The sequence below is a fragment of the Hydra viridissima genome, unplaced genomic scaffold (assembly GCF_058129835.1).
Source record: "Hydra viridissima isolate aposymbiotic clone 2 unplaced genomic scaffold, HvirCarnegie_v1 scaffold_18, whole genome shotgun sequence".
In the NCBI taxonomy this organism is placed as follows: Eukaryota; Metazoa; Cnidaria; class Hydrozoa; order Anthoathecata; family Hydridae; genus Hydra; species Hydra viridissima.
The window spans coordinates 39,622-62,740 of NW_028324317.1; the positions used below are offsets into that span (position 1 = coordinate 39,622).

The following is a 23,119-nucleotide window of genomic DNA, read 5'->3' on the forward strand; positions in this document are numbered from 1 at the left end:
TTAAATATTGATACCTTAGATAATTTCTTAAAACTTAAAGTATATATTTATATATGAAAGTATATATTTATATATGAAAGTATATATTTATATATGAAAGTATATATTTATATATGAAAGTATATAGTTATATATGAAACTATATATTTATATATGAAACTATATATTTAACTTATAACAAATCTATAACTTGGTTTTGTAACAGAGTTCATAGTAGTCAGAGAAATGCATTAATTTGTTTATTGCCCAACTTACCCCGCTAGGGTAGCCTCATGCCTCTTAGTTACATCTCATTTTAGCTATCTTGAACAACAAATTTCCTGAGGACTCCCCTAAAACAAGACATTTCTCCCCAGGTCCTCAATTAAAATACTTGTTTTTCGCATTTTTGGAATGAGAAATTGTTTCCCGATGCTTATTTTGAAAAATAATTCTGAGGACGTGTTGCAAGATATTAGTGTATGATTTTATGCACCATGCTTAGTAAACTTAGCTGCTTGTTTAAACTTTCTTTAAACTTTTGAGCGATCTTTTTATCGGGTCTAAGAGTCATGTTATTTAAGTAAATTTTAATCGTAAAAAGTTTTTATTTAATACTAAAGTAAAAAAATTAGTCGCAAAAAATCTTTATTTTTTGTATTTAACAAATTTAATTCAATTTATAAAGATTTGAAGATTAAAGCAAAAGTTATAAAAGTTCGAGATTTTAAGTATTGCAATGTGTTTACAAACAACAAGCGCACGTATTAGATGCAGTGAGCAGATTTTGTTTCAATCCCCACGGTTTCAAGCCGTTTCTAAACGTGAGCCATATAAACACAGACTTGCCAGAGTATGATGCGCACAAGTAACTTTCGAGAAGAAAACGAAGTTTCCTCAAAATGTAACGACACTTACCGATCCGGTGTGTATTTGAATGTAGCAAGATTTCTAAATGGTGTTCTCTTTCGTTTTTGATGATCGATTTTTGTATGATGATTGAACAGCAAAAGTATTGATGACATCACAAAGTTTGACAAACTTTACTAGAAAACTAGAGTTGTTTACTAGAAAAAAGTTAATATCTATAAAAAACACACACACAAAACGACTTTACGATATTCTACCGCATGGATACATTCCCGCCTTAAATAAACTTCAGGGTCCATTAAGGGCAACCCCTTAAGGCACCCTTATGAAAATGTCGCCAAATTTCAGGGTCCCTTAAGAGCTAGGCCTAAAGCGGCTAAGAAAACAACGCTTTACAACTCATCCTGTATGGGTAGTAAAGCGTGGTTGTTTTTTTAAACTAGTAGTATTTAATAGCTTAACACAGTTTATGGAACATTATCATAATATAATTCCTACAGAAATTAATGTTTAATGTTATCGTTTCGTCATTAGTTACTAGGCGTTGAATTAGTTACTAGGCTTTGGAGAAGCGCGTTCTTCAAATGCACGCGGCCGTTGGAGAAAGATCTCTTGAGCGAATTAAAACTTTTTTCCTTTTGGAATTTAATTATTAGTTTAGATATATTACATAAAGAATCATCTCAATCAATTATATATCATAACATAATTGAAGTAAGTATATGAAATAGTTATATATACATTTTTATCAGATAAAGTAGAAAGGATTATAATTTTTATTAGATTAAGTAGAAAGGATTTAAAGTAGAAAGGATTTTAAATTTTTAAATCTTTTAGATTTTGTTTGTTTCAGTTTTTCTCTTAGCAGTTTTCTTTTTATTATTTTATTTTTTAGAAAGAAAATAGGGGTATGGATGTTATTTGAAGTTATACTAGTGCTATTTCCATAAAAGGGTTATTAATACTTTGAAATTTCTGTGATGCTATTAACTATTTTTGTTCTTTTTTAGAAAATTTAGAAAAATTAAAATTTTGTGTCAACACTGACAACGCATGTCACATGTTAATGTATGTAAAGGTTAAATTTTGTTATGAGGATTACAGTTCTTATAAAAAAAAAAAAGAAGGTAAAGATTATTGTTTGCAAATATATATTTTGTATCTTTTTAAATTTTCTTGCATCATTTTTAAAATTTTTGTTTGCACACGTTTATTGTTTGCATATATGCTTTTTTTATATGTATGTGTATGTGGTAGTAAGTGCTTTATAGTTGTTTTATCAATGTGTTTTTATAATAATGTTTTTATAATGAGGTAAAGTGTTTTTTTACTGTTTGTGTATGTGTTAATATGTGTTACATAATTGTTTTAAAAATGTGTTTAAATATGTATATAAGGTATTTATTTATTTTAGTATATATTTAACCTTATATACATATTTAAACACATTTATTGTGCTTATAGTTTGTACATATGTTTATATTATGTTCTTTCCGTGTTTTTAAAGTAGTTTGACTTGGTAAACATCTACCTGAAAATCAATTATTGTATTTTAGAGAAGGAGCAGAATATATGGCTTTAGATTGTGCAGCTCAGCGTGATATGCACCTAATGGCATGGTTTAACTTAAATACTGAAAATGAAAGAGCATATTGCTATTCGTATGTAGACATTCCTTACAACTTTGTATTTGATGATAAACATTGTAAATGGAAGGTTAGACAAAGGGGTGGTAATAAGGTGATAGTAAGAATGTATAAAGTTAATCCAACTGGAGAATTGTTTTTTCTTAGACTGTTAATTTTGCAACATCTTGGGAGGATGTGCGTACTGTTAGTGGTATTGTCCTCAAAACGTTTCGTGAAGTATGTATTTTGAAAGAATTGTTGACACTGAATGGCAGAATACTCTTTCTGAGGCGGTTTCAACACGTACACCAAAGCAAATTAGACAATTGTTTTCAATTATTTTGACCTTTTGTGAATCTGACAATCCTTTACATCTCTGGAACACATGCAAAGCTTTTATGATGGAAGATTTCATTCACCGCTCAATCCCACTTCTAATAGCTGAACAAGCTACTCTTCATCAAATTGAAAAGATTATTAATCAAAGTGGTAAAATGCTGACTAATTACAATCTGCCTGTTATTGATGAGTTTATCGGCTTAAATCTAGAAAATTTTAATGAAAATCTTCAACAACTGAAATTGTAGAATTGTGTATAAACACAACCAGCTAAAATAGTAGAATTGTGAGTAAAATGTTCTTTGCATTGGCAATGGGTGCTGAAGTTTGCACTAACTGAAAATATGAGAGTACAAGATGGGGAAGGTGAATTTTCCCAATGGCTACTAAAACTTGGGAATGGAACAATACCTGTCAAAGAGGAGGATCCTTTTAAAGGTTGCATTAAAATACCAAATAAATGCATTATTAGAGAAAATGAATCAGTTGTTGAAAAGATTTTTGGAGATGCTGATCAAAATGATTATTCTAAACGCGTGATTTTAGCACCCACTAATGTTGATTCATTATCAATGAAGAAGTGCTTGAATGTCTGCCGGGTGAGTTCAAAATTTATTTAAGTGCTGATCAAATTGATACTGATAACCTTAATGAAAGAAATAACTTTCCTGTTGAGTTTTTGAATAGCTTAACTCCTTCAGGTATGCTACCTTATTGTTAAAAATTGAAAATTATTTGTGTAATTTTGCTACTTAGAAATTTAGATCTCAAAGCTGGGTTATGTAATGGTACTCGAATGAAAGTTTGTGCTCTTCAAAATAATTATATTGATGCAGAGGTTTTGACAAGTGTTTTTGGTGGTAAATGGGTTTTTGTTCCTCGAGTTCAGTTGGCTCCATCAGATTCTAATTTAGCTTTTGTTCTGAAATGTTGTCAGTTTCCTGTCAGATTGGCTTATTCAATGACAATTAACAAAAGTCAAGGTCAAACATTTGATAGAGTTGGGGTTATATCTCAAAAAACCGTGTTTCTCTCATGGTCAACTATATGTTGCATGTTCAAGAACTAGGGCATTTAATAGTTTGTTTTTCAAAATTGATAAACATCTCATTCAAGATATGGTAGGTGAAAAGTGTTACACGAATAATGTTATATTTTTTTATTACTTTAATATTTTTTTCATAGTTTTTGATAAATATACCTGTCATTTAATGTTTATATGTGTTATATGAAACCATATTTGTTTATAGCTGTATATATGTTTAAATTATGTTGTTTCCATGTTTTCAAAGTGGTTTGAGATGGCATTATATTGAGCAAGATTGATAACCTTGCCAGCCAAGCGGTGTACTTTTAGCAGAGGTATGACTTGGCAGCAATTAGTGTCAGGCGGTTTTACTGCTTTAGAGCCAGGTTGTGTTGTTAAATTGAATAACTAATATTGAATATAAAAACAAATATACTTTTATGTAGTTATATGTTTAGTAAAAAGATAAATATATAGTTAAGTTTAAATTGGTTTTCCACTTTTGCCTTTCATAATTTAATTTGGTTTTTTATTTTCGCTGGATTTTAGGATCAAGAGTGTAAATATTCTATTGTTATGTGTTATTGTTGTGATGTTTTGTGTTGATAGACTACTTGGCTTACCTTCACGTTGGTGTCTATTGTTAAAAATGAATAATAGGTAGTTTCATTATTGGAACTTACTGCTTTTATTTATTTACTAACAGCCAATATGCTTAAAATGCAGTTTATATCTTAGTTTGATTTTTTTTTTTAATTTATTTTAGTATTGTTAATCCTTTGCACTTCGAAACAGATTTTATAGTTACATTTTCGATAAATGTTTTTAATACCTGCCATGTCAAAATAGGTTACTATAAATAGGTAAATCGATTTTAAGTTTTTATGTGGTTTTTTTTTTTTTTTTTTTTCTTTAAGATTTACGATTGACGCATTTATACGACTTATAAAAAGAAAACCTGATTACCTTTTATTGTAAATTTCTGTCAGTTAAAATGAGATAAATATATGCAATTAGTTCAATTTTTTTTTTAATTTTCTCTATTTTATACCTAATAATATTTGTTGTACGTAACTTAGGGGATCTTTCTAAACGGGGGGTGAATATTGCAGTTTTGCGCATTTGTCAAATATTGAGTTACTTAAATCTTATAAGGTGTTTAACTAATTAATTAGCTTAATTTTTAGGAAAGAAAAATTCTTATATATGTTAAACTCTTAAATCATTGTTTCACATTTTATTATTCTGGTAAAAGGTCTTCATTAAAAACTTGATTACTCTTAATAAAAATAGCTCCATTCTCCTGACCACCATTAAGGCAAAAACGTGGAAGGGAGGTCCTTTATTAGTGTCAAAATATTTAAGAGAATTAAATTTCGAGTAACAAAAGGAATTTTTAGTAATTGGTAGCAAATTACCGTTTATTAAAAGCTGTTGAAACAAAGAGGCCATATATAAAAATGGTCAGATTAGTGCCATAAATAGTAATGGTCAAATGTTTTGTCATTTTTAATTTATTTAGTTGTGTGCATTTAACGTTTTAAAGACTATTTTCTTTTTTAAAGCAAAATGTATGAAGGGGATACCAAAAAATTAATAATTCATGTATAATTAACGTTCGCTTTATATTACTCTTATTAATTAAAGTTCATGTTATAAAAAATATAACAAAAATTTAGCTTATTTCGTCAATTTAAAGCATGATGAAGTGTTATTATTTTCTGTCAGTAAATAAAAACGTTTCGTTTTGAACTTAGTAACGTCGAGGAAAATGGTTCTGCCTTACACTGATATGACATATGTCAGTTTTAAATTTCTAAAATAATGTTAAATAATTGGTAAATTGTTTTACATCCGCATACTTTTTATTTTAATTTTACAGATGGTTTAATTTTTTAAATTTTAAGGCGTTTTTCTAAAAGGGTATTAGTAATGGTTTCGCAACTTTGAATTGTGGAAAACAGCCACCATAAATTAACAAACCGACCATAACCCGTATTACGGGTTGCTTACTGCTAGTTTATATAAATCATCATTACATGATATCTTTATTTATAAAAGTTATTTCCAAGTCTTTTGCTTTTTTTGTTTTCGTTTTCACTGTCGTCATCATTTTCTTCATAGCAGTCGTCTTTACTCTCTTCCTCAAATGAAGCTTCATGTGTCTTTTTCTTGCAGCGCTGCAGACGACCATCAGAGCGATCTCTGGCGTTATTAAAAAGTCGTGCTACTTTAAATTCTATCTTTTTAGACGTGATGCCAGGGAAAATGTGAACAGTTGAAACTATAAATTTTTATATAAATACTTAAAAAATAAAGAGAAAAGGTATGTAAATATATAGTTATCTAAACCTATAATTATATAACCAATTACTATAGTTATACCTAAATATATGGATTCACATGTATTAGAGATTCCCATGTATTAGAGATTGTATTGTTTTATATAGTCGAATTGACAATATAAATTAAATCTGTATATAAAAAGATATTAACAGATTTACTTTATTTTATTGTTCAATCAAACACCACGAGTCAAACTGTTAACTCATAGTCAAACAGATTCAAATTTGTACAATTGTTCATAGTAGATGTAGATTACACTAATTTTCTTATGCTGATTTTCCAGGCTATCAAAAAACTTCAGCTTCCCATGTGTTCTAGGCCTAATGATCTTTTCCTGTAAGTCATGCGCTAGCAGTTTGTTAAGCACCCAGGAAATTGTTCGTAGACAGTCAACCCTCCTACATACTTCATCAATGCTAATTACAAAAGATCAGTTAACAACTTAAATATATTACACGATCATTCACACTATGTTCCCTTGTCAAGAGCAACACATCATGGCTATACTTACATAATCAGAAATTGATAAAAACTTTCCATATTATTTGGGTGCTTTTCAATCTCAGAGTATTGCTGCAGAGAAGTAAAGATAGGAAACTATGTATGACAGATATTCTGATCAACAAGATCACTAGCAACACATGCCTCCAATCTTCCCTGTTGTTGCTCAAGATTGGTCAACTTATACTCAGTTCACGAAGAATGAACGTATTCATAAGAAACTGTCCTGTTATGATAACCACAATAAACAATTTACTACATATTTATACTTAAAATATAATACTACTGCCATTCATTTTATATGTCAAAACATTTTATAAAACAATTACTTACCCCTAGTTATACAAAAGATTCAAGCCTTGTGCACTAGATGGTTCAACTGTAAGCCGGCTGCAAACACCAAGCTACTATCATGTATACGCAGTAAACTTGAATCAGAGGATTCATGGAGACTTAACTAAAGTCACAACAAATATTATTTGCAATAGTTTATATATCTTTAACAATTTATAAATACCTTTTGAAAAATTAACTCTAAAGCAGTTTTGTACCATTATATAACTAATCCTTAGCTAATATAAATGTATATTTCTAATTAAATTTAACAAGATATGCACATCAATACATAATTTATATGTATTCCTTAGGCCATATGCACTTCTACATATGGACCCTGAGATTCATTTCAAACCTCATCATTATTTATATCCAAAGCTTTTAGAGCATGGTAGCCTTTCATACCCAGATATAAATAGTATTACAATAAATGCAGATAACCTATACTTGAACAATATATAGTTTACAGCATACAATTGACTGAATATCTGACTGTGGAATGCTTGCAACTTATAAGAAATCATATCAACTATATCCCAATTTGCAAAAACTTACAATTAACTGAATAGGCACAACAGGCTGTTGAATACTGGGAACCTTAAAAACAAAAAATGTAGCAACAAAACACTTTCATGTCAGAACAAATAAATCATCTCATCACAATAAAAAAAACTTAAAACAAAACAGCAGAAAAAGTAATTTTTACTTACATCAGATAAATTAAGAGATGTTCTTATGCAATCAGACTAAAATTAAATAAAAATCATATTAGTAAATGATATTCACTTGAACAATGAAACTTAGCATCTGATAACATAAATTTATGTATGAATAAAATCACATTAAAGAAATTTGATATTGTTAATAACTTACATTTGGGAATGGAGATTGAGACATTTGAATTTTGTTTTCACTTAAACTCAAACAGACATATAACAGCTTTATATGAAGAGATAAAAAATGAAACTAGGATTCTTCTTTACTTTCATGACTTCCTCTTAATGAAACTTCACCTGAAAAAATCAATTTTTTTTAAATAGGCCTTTAAGCACTGTAAGGTACAGCGATGTATGAATTTGTTCACTTAGTTTGACTTATTACACTAAGTAAAAAAACTGACAGCAATCTTTTTTGCAGCATGTGTTTAAATGAGTATTAGTCTCAAAAATTGATAATTTAGATTAAACAAACGAAATCCTAATTTAGATTCATAGCTTATGTGCTCCAATTAGTTATATAATCCAGCCGCACCATCAAAAATAATAGGCACACTTCTATCAAAGTTATCTTCACCAATTTTAATATTCTCCTCTTCTGTAACAGACTCACCCTGCATCATATAATTGGAAGGATTCGCCTAAAATAAATATATTTGACCAAAAATTTTTAAAAAGAAGTTACACAAATTTAGATAAAAAAAGGTAGTCAGATGCTTGTCTGACAGTTTGTAAATAGGATGAGATAAAAGCAATTACTTAATAACGTTACCTAGACATTTTTTAATTATCAAGGTTATTAGCCACCTCTACTGTTGTATTAGCTTTTGATCTTGAAACAAAAAAATCAAGTTGATTACGACATTTTCTTCTTTCAGTTCTTGAAGCCATTTTTAATTTATACAACAAATACTTTGTTGCTATTATAGAATTATAACTATTATATCAAATAGTTCGTTAAAAAAAAATCGAATAAAAAATTATATCAAAACTATATTTACAATATTCTAGGGAAACAAAAACGTTAATATACACTAAAAAAAATTTGAATTAAAAATGATCATCATGATTAATGTCTATCAATACTTAGAAGTTATATGAACGGACAAAAATCTTAGTAGCAAATCTATTTTCTAACCATGTAGCTTTCTCGCAGCGAACACAACGTTTCAATTCTATATTTTCTCTCATACAAAAAAACTCTCCTCTACATAAGTTTTGCATACAATTTATACTTATTAAAATCCGTAAATATATCTCAATTACTATCATAATAAAAACCACTCAAACTATATTTACAATATTTTAAGAAAACAACGTCAATATAGGCTTTGCAGAGTTTCTTTCTGAAGTGTGCAAAATTGTTCTGTAATATCGTTTTTTTCCGAGTTTTAAAATTCAAGAAAATTGAAGCGAATTTTGGCTAAGCCCGAATTTAGCCCTAACCCACCCCTTATTAGGGTCTGCCCTAAACACACCCTAAATAATCAAAAGTTAACCCTAACTTTAAATAATCAAAAGTTCACCCTAAAAAACACCCTAAATAATCAAAAGTTCACCCTAACTTTAAAAAATAATCAAAAGTATACTAGCTTTATGCTGAAAAGAAATTGTAAGCTACTATTAAACTATTTTTAAGTTTTAATAAAAATATTGTTTAAGAAAACTCACCCTTAGAATACCCTGAACCACTAAGGGACCCTTAAGGGGCCCTTAAGTCATTTTAAGGCGGGTGGTCATAAAATAATGTAATGACACTTTGACAAAATAATTTTAACATTTCAGTAATAAAGTAACATTAAATATATGAAAATAAGTAAAAAGAGAAATATAAACAAGTGTTAGAGAAAGAAACTAATCGCTTAAAGCATTTTTTACTCATGGCTAAATATACTACTTAAAATTTTAATGGAGGACAGATTTTCAAAAAAAAGCTCTAATCATTTTTATTAGGTATATTCAAAATAACAAAAAGTAGTCTCTATACTTTAAATAAATCTATTACTTCTGACAATATGCAAACAAGATATCGCATTGATCAGGTATCGCGGTGTTTAAAAAAGTTTAACACTAAAGACTGGTGAACTCTTTAAACAAAAAACTTCATTTTTCTCAAAAGCAGAGGAAGTAGACACTGTTAGTCCTCCTGTAAAGTCTTCAATTATGGCTTAAGAAGTGTCATTCTTATGACCTACAAACATATAATTGTCCCAGCCTCTAATAAAGTAACTTTAACATAGAGAATTATGTTATAAGAAGTGTAATGCGGATGACCTTGTAGCAAATTGTATAAAAATGGTAAATAACAAAATGAATATAATGATAAAAGTTCAAACCTACTCACGAGTACAGCCATCCCAAATTCGTGTAACATTTGTTTTAATAACAAACCTTTGATACCTTAAAAAAAATTTAATAATGCTTTTAAATAAACTTCTGCAAAAAAAGTTATGGTGAAAACTAGTTTATTATTAAAAAACTAAAAAACTACAAGTCTTATGTAGAAGATTTATTTATTACGAAATTTACAAAAAAGTATAAATTTCAAAACCTATAGTTACATATCAGTGCAACAACTATGTTTAAAAAACACCTTTAATGCTGCCCCCTAAAGAATGGAGTTATAGGACACAATTGAGTCAACAATGATCACTTTCAACTGGATATAGAAAGAATCATACTAAAAAACAGCAGATGTTAACACAATTTTCTTGAATATTAGGTAAATAAATCTAAGCTTCCTGATTTGGAGCCAGCAATAATATTACTAATTTATTATTTTACACTGTTCACAGTTTTATCAAAGTTATAGCAATATCAAGCTATTTTATATTAAAAAAAACAAACTATAACTATTACATACTTAAACCAGCAGTACTGAACCTGTTGCCAGCTGGCCACATGTAGCCTGCCAAGCTTTTTTGTGTGGACCAGGAGACATTTGTCAACAGGAAAGTACTTTTTAGTAAATCAGGCTGTTGTTGGTAAAATGTAATAGTCCTTAAAATGTAATGTTTTGATTTGCAAAAAAGTTCCCATTTTACGTGTTTGCAGTTCTCAGTTTGCATTTTACTATTAACCGACAAATATTAGATACCACTTAACTAATAATTGTCAGTTTCTGGTAAAATTTAGAATAAAATATTTGTAATGTAATAATTACAATAATGAAAAAGTGTAAGAATGATAAAAATGGCGGGATTTTCTTCTGATGTAAAAAAAATTGCTTTGTGTCATTTGGCATTTTGTTGTTGCAAACAAACATGGTTTTGTAAAATATTTGATTTGTCATGAAAGTGTAATTGTGTAATTATATAACCAAACACAAATCATTTAATAACACTTTTCCTAATGGCTCTTACCTATGATGTGAAAAGCTAAACTTCTTAAAAAAAACAAAAACATCCAGCTCTATTTCTGCCTGTATTAGATTTATTGAAGATATTGCAAAGCATACATCTGATCTTTTCATAGAAGACATGAAAGAATTTCAATATTTTAATTTACCATTCCAGTTTAGCACTGATATTTCATTGACATCTCAATAATCAGTATTTGTTAAAACTTCTGCTAATGAAAAATGAAATCAGAGGCCAGGACTATATTTCTGGAAGTAAATGACATTGACACTAAAAAAATGACTGGATCTGAAAAGGAATTTATTTCTCTTTTAAAAAAGAAATAAAAAATGATGAGAAATACAAAAATGATGCAGTGAAAAGATAAGAGGTTTTTAAAAAACCTCTTTTCATTTCACTGCATCATTCATCAAAAAAACTTAGCAGCACATGTATCTATTGCTGAAAAAGCCAAATTATTGAAAACTGTTATCAGTATAGTTAACTATAACCCAGCATGAGAACTAAATCACAGGCAATTTAAAAGCCTTTAGGAAAACATGAGCAGTAACTATAGTGAAGTTCTTTTAGAATTTCATTCATTTTTTTTACTCAAAACAACATTTGACAAATTGATTTGGTAAACTTTTTCTATTCAAAAGAAAATAATAAGATAATAAAAAATTCAAAGTTTTAAAAGGTTTAAAAGTGGAATTAATAACTTTCAATAAATTATGTTGAAAAAAATTGAATTAAATAAAAATCAACTATCAAGTTAATTGTTATAAAAATCAAATTTTTTTTTACATTATTTATTGAATACAAGTTTTAAATGGACGCATGAAAAATAAGTATTCTGATAATGATTATCAAATGAGCTACTTGCACTTTCTTTCTGACTTTTAAATGCTCAAAAATTTCATTTAATCAAAAAGTTCATTTAATCAACAATTTCATTTTCAATTCAATTTCAATTTCAATACCATTTAATCAACAGTGTCAAATCAATTTCTGTCAATTGTTGCAATTATGTCAAAAATGTGCAACTATGTAATTTGCTTTTGCTGCAAAATGCATCATTAACAGGTACTAACAGGTAATCAAAATAACAGGGCTTTGCTTTGATTGCATTTTAATTTTTCATAAACAAGATTTGAACTTTATTTGATTTAATTGATACAAATTAAGTGAGGATTTATCCTCATATTTAGTGAGCATCTTGATTCAAAAATTGAAGATTAAAACAATCAGCATGTTAATTACTCTGCAAAGAGTACTGAGTGCAAAAAAGAGAGATTTTAATTAATGGAAAAATCATGCTAATCAATGCTATTTGAAAAAATTTCTTTGAGAAAAAATCAATCAATAAAAAAAGTCTTTTTTATATCACAGAACTAAAGCAACTTTAAATTGTGTTTTCATGAAAAAATTTTTCAGTTCCTACCTAAATAAAAGAGAAAAAAAATATTGACAGTTGAGCATTTGCATTTGAGTAAACACTGAGTTTTATCTAAAGAGAACAAATCAAGGAGTGTTGTTCAAAGAGTATAAATCGATGAGAGTTTATTATAGAATATAAGCCATGGTTATTTTTCATAGATGCTTATTTCTGTCTGCTTTTTTTGTTTTAATTGATTTTAAATTTTCATCTCTCAGAAGAACTATTGTTGAATTCATCATTTTGCAGATTTGTTGTAAAACTCAATTTGCAGCAGAGTTATTCAAATTCTCTGAATACCTTATTTTGAATTCAAACTGAGTAATATAGAATAATCTTCACATTTTTACAATTGAAAAGTTTTACACAGATTAGTAAAAAATAGCAAATCCTCACTCAACAAAAAAAAAGTGTAAACTTTGGACTAACCATAATTTAAAAGTAATTAAATTTAAGGAAAAGATTATTGGATTAAAAGATACTATAATCTCCAGACCATTATTTTGACTTTAGTTTGCATTTAAATAAATCACTTCATGAAATGAAATATATTATTTCACGGACTCTTAAACATAATGGTAAAAGTATGACTCATAATCACAGTTTCAACTAAATGTGGAAAAGAGTCACATATGTTCTATCAAATTAATTTATAGATGTAACTACATTGGTAGCAATTACAGAACAATTCGAATTCTTCTATGTTGTCTAGTTGTTTTAAAACGTTTTTAAATATGCAAAAAGTAAATGATAACTTAATAATTATATTTTTGATACAAGTTTAACTTTTTTGTTTTTTAGCTATTCATTATTAACATAAATGTATTAATGATATGTTTATCAGAGCAATTTTTTTTAAGTTTCATTTTCTGTATTTGTTTGGCTGCTGGTAAAAAAGCATCTTTATTTTAATGCAGAAAAGAACAATGAAATTGTGAAGTTAATGTTATTAAAACTTCCTGATATTTAGCTGATTCAATATAAATTCTAACAGTTAAATTTCATTTTAGAAAGAAATTTCTTTTTCATTTTGTCTATGGAGAGGGAAATTCACCAGAGGTCAGTTTACTATGTCACAATTGATTATTGTCTTGTGCAAGAAAGAAAACTACTACAAAAAAACTTTTTCATATTTTTGCAAATAAAATCTTTTTAAAGCAAATCAAAGAGAAACTTTTAAAAGAAAAAAAACAACAAAAAAACAAAAAAATAAAAAAGGTAGAGAAACATAGGATCAAATAATTTCAAAGTTAAAAAAACCAAAAAACTCCAAATTAAAGTTTCTCATTTGTAAAATATTTTTTGCCATTAAATAAAAATTTATTTATTTGAAAAATATCAGCCTAAGACATGAAATGAATTGAAATTAGTAACAATTATTTAGTTGTGATATTGTTGTGTGGGGAAAACTTTTACCTATTGCCTATCATAAACGTGTTAAAAAGACATTATCTATTTTTCATAAGACATTTGTAACTTTTGTGAAAACCAGGTTATCACATTGGCTGCTAACAATTTATTCACTCCAGTTTCAAAAACTATCTACAAAAACTTACATAATAGAATTTTGCAAAATTTTCACCTTTATGAAACAATAATTACTGAAAAATAACTTAAATAACAGATACTTACCAACCAAAGCTAGTTCGAACAAAACATCTGCTTATAACATTGAAAGAATTAACAGTCAACTTTTTATAATGTAAAGGATTTTTGACTGATCATTGCTGCAATCACGGTCAATCTGTTAAACAACACTATCAAATTCATGCAAACAAGTGTAACAAGCCAACCTCTTCCAATAGGCAGATACACTTCTCGACTGAGATGAAGTCAACTGTTTTATCATTTTCTGAAAAAAAGAATCATACCTTAAACAAAATCATTCATAAAGTAATGAACCAAATAATATTCAAATAATAATAATGAACCTGAATCTAAAATCATTTAAAAAATTAACACAAACCTTGTGAGTTGAGGTGAAGGGAACTATGTTGATTTGCACTGTATTGCAATCAGAATACAGAAGCCTATTTCATCTGCAGATTTTTTTTAAAGGCACATGAAAAATACCCTATGTTAATGACAGCTAACTTAATGACAACTATTATATGCTTATTAGCACTAATTAAAACTCCTCCATGATCTGGACACCCTTTTATAAATACATTTCATCGATTAAAACAACACAGCCAGCACTAAAACTATCATTTACTAATACAAGTAATAATTCTGATACCAGATCAATACCACCTCTAGAAATTGATTCTAAATAAGGCAATGAAGGAAGCGGAAACTCTTGGAATAGCAAAGAATATGCCTGTTTTGATGTACATTAGAGCAAAGTATATGCCTGTTTTGATGTTCATCAGAGGAAGATTTTTTATCTCATTTGAGTAGACTAGACGCCCTTGTGGTTTATAAAGAGAAAATTTGTCTTTGATATTGTACTTTTTGGAAACTTCTTTGTTACTTCATGCATATAGGAAGCAAAACTGACACGCATACTGACACATATCTCTGAGAGGATTTGATCTGCTCCGTTGACAAAATTAATCCAACATTTCGAAGATCTAGAATGACCTACAACACAACACTTTTTCGACGTTTCAATAATATCTACATCATATATTTAAAAAACATATAATTTTAAATATGCAGATATCGTTAAATCTGTTTATTTGTAAATTCTTAAGTCTTAACATAATAGGACAAGACCGCTTCGTGAGATATCGTTTAATTTTATAGCAAAATAAATATGAAAAAAGTGTTAGATGAAATGCGGTTGTAAATTGTTTAAAACTTCCCGCGCATACGAATGAGACTTTCAAGAACAATTCTTACGTTTGTGTCACGAAAGTATGCAGTTAGCGGAACGTTTTTGCTTTGAGTGTTTCATAATTAGGGCAAGCTGACCAATTAACCCTTTCATGCGCAGGGTTGTTGTTTAACAACAAATCAAACTAAGCTTCCCCAATCCAAATGGTGCATTCTAACCGTTTAAAAACAATATGATTTTATAGAGGAGAGTTGAAAAAGGATGTAAAAAAAGTCAACTTTAACATTTCATAGTACCACTGTCATTTTGTAGATGATTTTTTATGAGTTATGTTAGTTACGGAAAAATAATTGGTGCATGAAAGGGTTTATGGCCACATCTTTTTTAAAAGGCACTATGCAGACAGTAGTTTTGTCAAATATAATTTTTTTAAAAAGATTTTAAAATAATGAACTAGTTAAATATTGATTATTAACTGTTGCACATTAAATTTTGTAAATTTATTAAACGGTATAAATACTCAATAAAAACTAGCTTTGACATAAGTACCCCCTCCAACAATGGGCAAAATAACTTAAAAAGAAAATAAAGTATTTGTAAAACTGTATATATAAAATTGCATATTGATTCAAAGAAATTTTATCAATCAAAACTCAAGAAATACATAAAAAAGTATTAACAAAATTTGATAAAAAATATTAACTTGTTCACTTATTGATAGCAAAATGAAAATGTTTTGATTGCTTTTTAATTTCTCTATCCTGTTGCAGGCTTAATCACTTTTCCTTTGCCTCAAGTTGCTTCAGTTTTTTTAGTTTTGCAGCCTGAAACTTTCCCTCTTTCTTTTTTAGATCATTAAACTTGGCTTGCATAGCTTCAGGAGAAGTTAGAACAAAATACTTTTGTTTAGTATTTCTATTGTTTTTTGACTTATTGACAACAAAATTTGGGTAAGAGAGAACATCATGATCATTGTCAATGGTACTTTTCAATGAACTTGCTTTAATAGATATTGGACTAGAACAATCAACACTAGTATTTGGTATAGAGACAGAGTGAATATCAGTTTCTATTGATAAAGGAATTGTTTCAGCAGCTGCTATTAATGAGAGATCAAAAGAAACATTACTGATTGCATTCTGGTTTATACAAAAGTCTTTGTATGCTAAATACAAATTGTCAGAAGTATCAAAACCATTTTGATAACAGAAATTAAAAGCATTCAAATGTTCTGTAGTTAAACAACTATTCCATAACATTATTGCTGTATCATTATCCAGTTGATCTCAATCTGCATTCAGAATTTCTGATCCAGACAAGATACCTATAGTTTCAGTTGCATCAACATCATCAATAAAAGTACAATTTGAATTGGGATCCACCTGTTTTTCAAAAGTTTTGTTTAGTGATATTCCAGATTGATAATTTATGATTTTATTTTTAAAGGAATCAAACCTCGATTTAAGCAAATTCTCATTCCCTAATAACTGGTCAGAGTAAAGTGAATTGGGCAAGTAGGCCTCATATGGAAATGCAGAAGGATTATAGGGAAATATACCACATGATTGAAAACCAGAAATAATGTTAGCAGCAGTTAATGCTTGATCCCAAGCATTCTTAAACAATCCACAGAAATTTGACTTATTGATTGTAACAGAGTATGTATCCATTAAATCACTACAACAAGTATTGTAATAAGTCTTCATGGGACCAAATACAGTACGGTCTAATGGCTGCAACCAACGAGAGCAATGTGCTGGTATCTCAACAATTTCAATGTTGTTGTGAAAAGCAACAGATAATAACTCAACTGAATTGTGAGAATCATGGCCATCAACTATTAATACCTGTGGTCTATTAGTTCCAATGTTTGGCAAAAATGCATTTGTAAACCAAAGATATGCTATTCCTTGTTTTGTCCATCCAGTCTCACTAACACTCTGTTGTGATTTTAATATGCGTAAATAATGTGGCAATAATTAGCTTTGCTAATTATTGACAAGATTCACACGCTGCATAATTTTATTATTATAACGGTTTTTATAACGATTATTAATTGTTGACAAGAGTCACAAGTTGTGTGTTTAAATGCTATATATAGCGAACAATTTTTTTGTAAAGTCGTCGAGGTTGTTGACAAGTAATAAACATATTAGAAACAAAATAAATGGCTCTTAAATGCGTAGAACAACAAGCTAACCGGCCGTGTCTATTATCTCCGCAATATGAAGATGGAAAGCCAAAGCGATTTATTCGGCAGATGACTTCTTTCTTCGTGATAAACAATATTACTGCAGAACGACACGTAGCGTATTTGCTTGCTGCTCTGCCGTCGAAAATCTACAATACCATGGAAGAATTAACAGCACCTGAACTGCCAGAGGACGTTTCCTACGATGAGTTGGTGGTGAAACTTGAAACGTTGGAAATAAGAAAATCATCGTTAATCTCACGGTATGAATTTGGGAAAACTTATCGTGGCAATGAAGAATCGATAGAGACGTTTGCGCATCGAGTGATTTGAGCAGCTCAAGAATGCAAGTTTTTGCCTTCAGAAAGAGACGGTCGACTTCGTGATCAATTCATCATTGGGGTTAATGATGGTGCAGTTCTGCGTGCCATTCTTCGGGGAGAGGATGCATTGAGCTTTGACAATTGCGTCAAGACCGCAACCGTAATTGTACAAACCAGATTGGATGCGGCATGTTTATCTGTAAATGAAGAAGTAAGTGCATGTTACCGAACAACTGAGACAGTAATGACAAGTCATACACGGAGAAAGAAAGAAATGCGATGTTTCAATTGCGATTCATTAAATCACTTTGCACGTGAATGTACCTCTTTATGCAGGAAATGCTCGCATAAACATGCTGCGAAGGACTGTTACAAACATCGACAAAACCAGGAAAACTTAAATGGGACGAGTTCGCATTAGGTATTTCTACAAGAACTCGTCCCGAAACAGTACTACCTACTATAGACTTGGTGATAAACGGAAGAAAAGCTACAGCGCTTGTAGATACTGGTTGCTCGCAATCAATCCTCACCAAGAAGCTACTGCCATCTGACTATAAAGTGATTCGTGTAGTGGATGTTGCAACAATGGGCGGAATGATTCGATGTGAAGAAGTTGTTGCTAAAATACCCCACCCAACGAATGGGTGTTTGCTTACTGCATTGGTGTTATGCGTGGATGAAGTAATAAACAAATACGACATGATTATGGGCATGGATCTAATAAAGTCGTGTGATGAGTTAAAAATTGGCACTGGAAAATTAAAGTTCTGTAATTCTCTATTTAAGTTGTCATCGACACCCCGCGGTGCGACTGTTGAAATTGGAACAAGCAAAGCTTATTTTGATGGTAAAAAATGGATTGTTAGTTGGGAGTGGGAGAACGAACCTGAAATGAAGAACAGAACAAGTCAGTATAACGTATCTAATCAACATCGTGAAGCGTTCGACAACGAAATTAACGAATGGATCAAAGAAAGCATACTTGTCAAATATGACGAGAAAAGCATGGGCAAAGCTAAAAGATTACTACCATTGATGTGCATCATGCAAGATAACAAAAAGAAGATAAGAACGGTGCTTGATTACCGCGAACTCAACGCCTATTTAAAAGCCTCTACAAGAGATGCGGATGTTATTAACGATGCCATGAGAGATAGGAGACTCATGAGTACAAACGGCAACGATTCTGTGGTGGATCTAAAAACAGCATACTTACAAATTTATGTGCATACACAACATTGGTCTTACCAAACTGTTATTTACAAAGATCAACGATATGCACTCACACGTCTGGGCTTCGGTTTGAATCTAGCACCTGTGATGATGAGCTCAATATTACGATATGTTCTCCAACAAAATTCTGCACTCGCAAAATCAACAAGAGGATACATTGATGACACCTTGGCAACCAATGGACACGGAAGAATGCTGGTGGCATATTTGAAGAAATGGGGTCTTCACGCAAAAACACCTGAATATTTTGGCAAAAACCCAGTTCGTGCACTAGGATTGGAAGTAACAGTAAATCCGTCTACAAAGGAAATGTTTTGGAAGAGAGGTCGCGAGATTCCCATTATAAAAAATGTGCTCACCAAGAGGGAGATATTCTCATTGTGTGGTAATCTGGTTGCTAATCTACCAGTTGCTAGATGGTTGAGACTCGCATGCAGCTTTATAAAAAGATGTACAAACGAGGCAGGTTGGGATGAAACTATTACGGGTAAGCACGTTAATGAAATGATGAAGGAGGTGGTGGAAAAAGTTATCAAATGCAATCCAGCCAAAGGCGTATGGAAGGTCAAACCAAATGCATCCCTTACTGTATGGTGTGATGCAAGTTCGCTGGCAAAAGGAGTTGTGATAATGCAAGGTGACAAAAAAATAGAAGATGCGACATGGCTCCGATCAAAGTCTGATGCAATGCATATTAGCGTAGCTGAATTGGATGCATGTATTGAAGGTCTCAATATGGCATTTGAAATGGAATCCAAGTGATGTCTCTATCAAAACTGATTCTCATAGTGTATTCAGCTGGTTGAATTCCGAATTGACTCGTGACAAACCTGTAAAATGTATTGGACAATGTGAAATGCTAATCCGACGAAAGCTTCAGATATTTGGAAAATTGGTCGAGGATTATGCCATAAATGTAAATGTTACATGAATACCAATAACAAAAAATGTCGCAGATGAACTCACAAGAGTGCCAGCAAAGTGGATAAAACACAAAGTTGCAACACAAGAATGTAATATCATTTATAAACACGATTACGATCTGGCGCTGGTTAAACCTCCAGAAACGAACTTAGAACGCGTTGTAATCGAAGATCCAAGTTCTCAAATAAGTCCCCTGGACGATGGTGAAGCTGACAATAGTGCGGACCACGCTGGTCAAAACTATCCATCAAATTGTGAGATAGAGACATACCCTGTTCGATTCACTCGCTATGGGAGAAGAGTGTTTCCTAACCGAAAATATCACGATTATGTATGAGCTCTTGATGAGCTGGGGAAGACGTTGTGATTTTAGTTTGCGTCAATAATTTGCCAATAATTAGCTTTGCTAATTATTGACAAGATTCACACGCTGCATAATTTTATTATTGTAACGATTTTTATAACGATTATTAATTGTTGACAAGAGTCACAAGTTGTGTGTTTAAATGCTATATATAGCGAACAATTTTTTTGTAAAGTCATCGAGGTTGTTGACAAGTAATTAACATTTTAGAAACAAAATAAATGGCTCTTAAATGAGTAGAACAACACACTCCATTTTGAACCAACTGGTGCATCACTTGTATTAAAAGCTTGAAGTGATTTTATGGTTTTACCTTTTGGTATTAGATGTGGTGGAATAGTTTTACCAGCTGCATTCACAGCAGCAATTACAGTGATGGTGTCTCTTTTTCCTGAAGTGCGAGACTGAAGATGTTTGGCACCCCGTACTGCAACAATTTTGGGTGGTTTAAAGTCTAGTTGAAGTCCATTCTCATCCCTATTCCAAATTGAAGTAGGCATAACATGAGTACCCAACTTATTAAAAACTTGTTGAAGTGCTAAAAAATATATGGAAACTTTATGGTTTGACATGCATTGATGCCGAACAGATGATGTTCCTTCAGGTTTTCTTAAAACCATAGTTTTATGTTGTTGTTTAAATAACCGCCACCATTTTTCTGATGGGGTATTATGTTTAAACTTTATCTTGTATTTCTTACTAAGCTGTGAGACATATTTCATAAAATGTCTTTTTCCAAATCCAATACCGCAATTTGCTCTAGATGTGGCATAATCAACTAACTTTTTTTCTATACAATTTGGTAACTTTGGTGGAGGTATAGGTCTAACTCCAATTACGGAGTCTCCTCTAAGATATTTTCCTAGTGTTGCTCTGGGAAAATTATATTGATTAGCTGCTGATCTTTGTGATAATGAACTGCTTTTAACTGTATTAAAGGCATTTTGCATGTCAGTTTTTTACCATTGAAAACGTTTAATTTTTTTTCATAATTTTGTTATTGCTAAATTAAAGTAAGACAAAAAAATATTTTAAATATTCGAATTAAATATAAGCATGTTAAATATAATAATATACATATGTACATACATACAATACACACACACACACACACACACACACACACACACACACAAACACACACACACACATATATATATATATACATATATACAACACATACCTTACTTAAATATTTAACAAAATTAAACAAGCTCCCTGTTTTTTTGTGCTAAACAAGTTAAAAAAACTCTAACTAAAAAAACTATCTTGCTGTTTGTTAGTAAACAAACATTGAGTTTACATGATTCAGCTTGTGAGATTAAAAATCTCAATAGGCTATTCACATTTTTAATCTAGTTAGCCTATTCAGGTAAAATGGGTTTTAGTCAATAGCAACAATTACTGTTTACATTAGTATTAAATAGCTTTATTTTTTGTAAACACACAGACAAAAGAGTAATTCATGTTACTAGTCAAAATGTAGCTAACTGTTACAATTGTATTGTAAACAGTTATTTTCGTTATTTAAGCAGAAATGTTATATATGATATAAATATTATTTATAAAATAAAAGCATGATCATATTGAAAAAATACCTTCTTTAGTTTGCTCATTTAAGGGCCTCTTTTTAATTTTTACAATAGCAAAATAGGTTAATCCAATTTAATTTTTTTTTTGTGGGGTAAGCTCTAGTAGTTCTAAAACCCCAACTAGTGTTTTAGAACTACTAGAGCTAAATAGACTATATAGCTATATAGAACTAGTTCTGTAGAAATAGTTATATAGAAATAGTTAACTATATAGATATAATAGCAATATAAAATATAAAACAAATTAACAAATTATTCTTCTTACCAATAGTTCTTTGTAAATTTCAATTATAGTAAACACAAGGAAATTACAAATTTAAAGAAAATACAAAGAAAATTTAAAAAAATAAATAAATTTAAAATTTAAATTAAAATTTAAAAAAAAAATTAAAGAAAATACAAAGAAAAAAAAAATCAAAGTAGCGATTATACGCGCATGCGTACTTGAACTGCCGGGCATGTAGGCTTTACGTTTTTACTGCCCGGCTGCCGGGCATGCAGACACTTTGTTAAAAGAAACCACACAACTCAACATTATAGATCAGAATGATTATTTTTTTTATTTATTCAGAATGTTTTCATTTGCGTTTTTTTTTACTGTTTTATACTGTTTTATTATGGATTTTAAATTTTTTTTTATTATTCATTCATTTTTTTTTTTAATTTGTTTAACTATTTATTTACAAAGCGGAGTGTACATAAATCGACTGATTTAGGGAGTGCCCGCAAAGAGTAGTGCACGCATAAATGATTTAGGGAGAACTTTTATTTATATTATTTAGGGTGAACTTTTATTTAGCAAGTTAATACACATTGTTTCAATAAGAAATAATACTCATAATTGAGCCTATGAATCATATATGATAAGTATTTATAATTATATTTATAAGTATTATACTCAATTACAAGTACTAATGCTTATTCTGTATGCATACAAACAAGTTATTTGTTTATGCATATTATTTGCTTATTAACCCTTTAACTCCCAAAAGCGGCCGAAAATAAAAAATTATTTATACCATTAAGTTTACCGGTTAAATCTTCCGTAAAATTAGTGTAATTTTGTAGAATTTCTGTAAAATGTTTTGCTTACGAAAGGTGCATTGTTGTTAACCATAATTCTTAATTAAAAGTTTTAATATTTTAATAACGATTATTATTAACTGAAATTTTAATGCAAAAACTTTTTTAA

At 29.8% G+C, this 23,119-nt stretch overlaps 1 protein-coding gene and 2 pseudogenes across 3 annotated transcripts; 1 reads left to right on the forward strand and 2 right to left on the reverse strand.

Annotated features, from left to right (window-relative positions):
* Positions 1–1,437: 1,437 nt before the first annotated feature.
* On the forward strand, positions 1,438–4,865 carry LOC149876681 (uncharacterized). 3 transcript variants are annotated; one of them, XM_090075090.1, is made up of 5 exons: positions 1,438–1,563; positions 1,860–1,976; positions 2,406–2,510; positions 2,643–3,415; positions 3,573–4,865. In XM_090075090.1, the coding sequence occupies exons 4-5, from the start codon at positions 3,405–3,407 to the stop codon at positions 3,883–3,885; spliced, it is 324 nt and encodes a 107-aa protein (XP_089931216.1). In that variant the 5' UTR covers positions 1,438–1,563; positions 1,860–1,976; positions 2,406–2,510; positions 2,643–3,404; the 3' UTR covers positions 3,886–4,865. The 3 variants fall into 3 exon arrangements, 2 of the variants coding, with proteins under 2 accessions (XP_089931216.1, XP_089931217.1); XM_090075091.1 differs by lacking the exon at positions 1,438–1,563 and having other exon boundaries at positions 2,406–3,415; XR_016448571.1 differs by lacking the exons at positions 1,438–1,563; positions 1,860–1,976; positions 2,406–2,510 and having other exon boundaries at positions 2,611–3,415; positions 3,573–4,503; positions 4,610–4,865.
* On the reverse strand, positions 4,220–7,923 carry LOC149876682 (uncharacterized; annotated as a pseudogene).
* An 8,003-nt stretch (positions 7,924–15,926) lies between these two features.
* On the reverse strand, positions 15,927–21,315 carry LOC149876683 (uncharacterized; annotated as a pseudogene).
* Between the last annotated feature and the right edge of the window lie 1,804 nt (positions 21,316–23,119).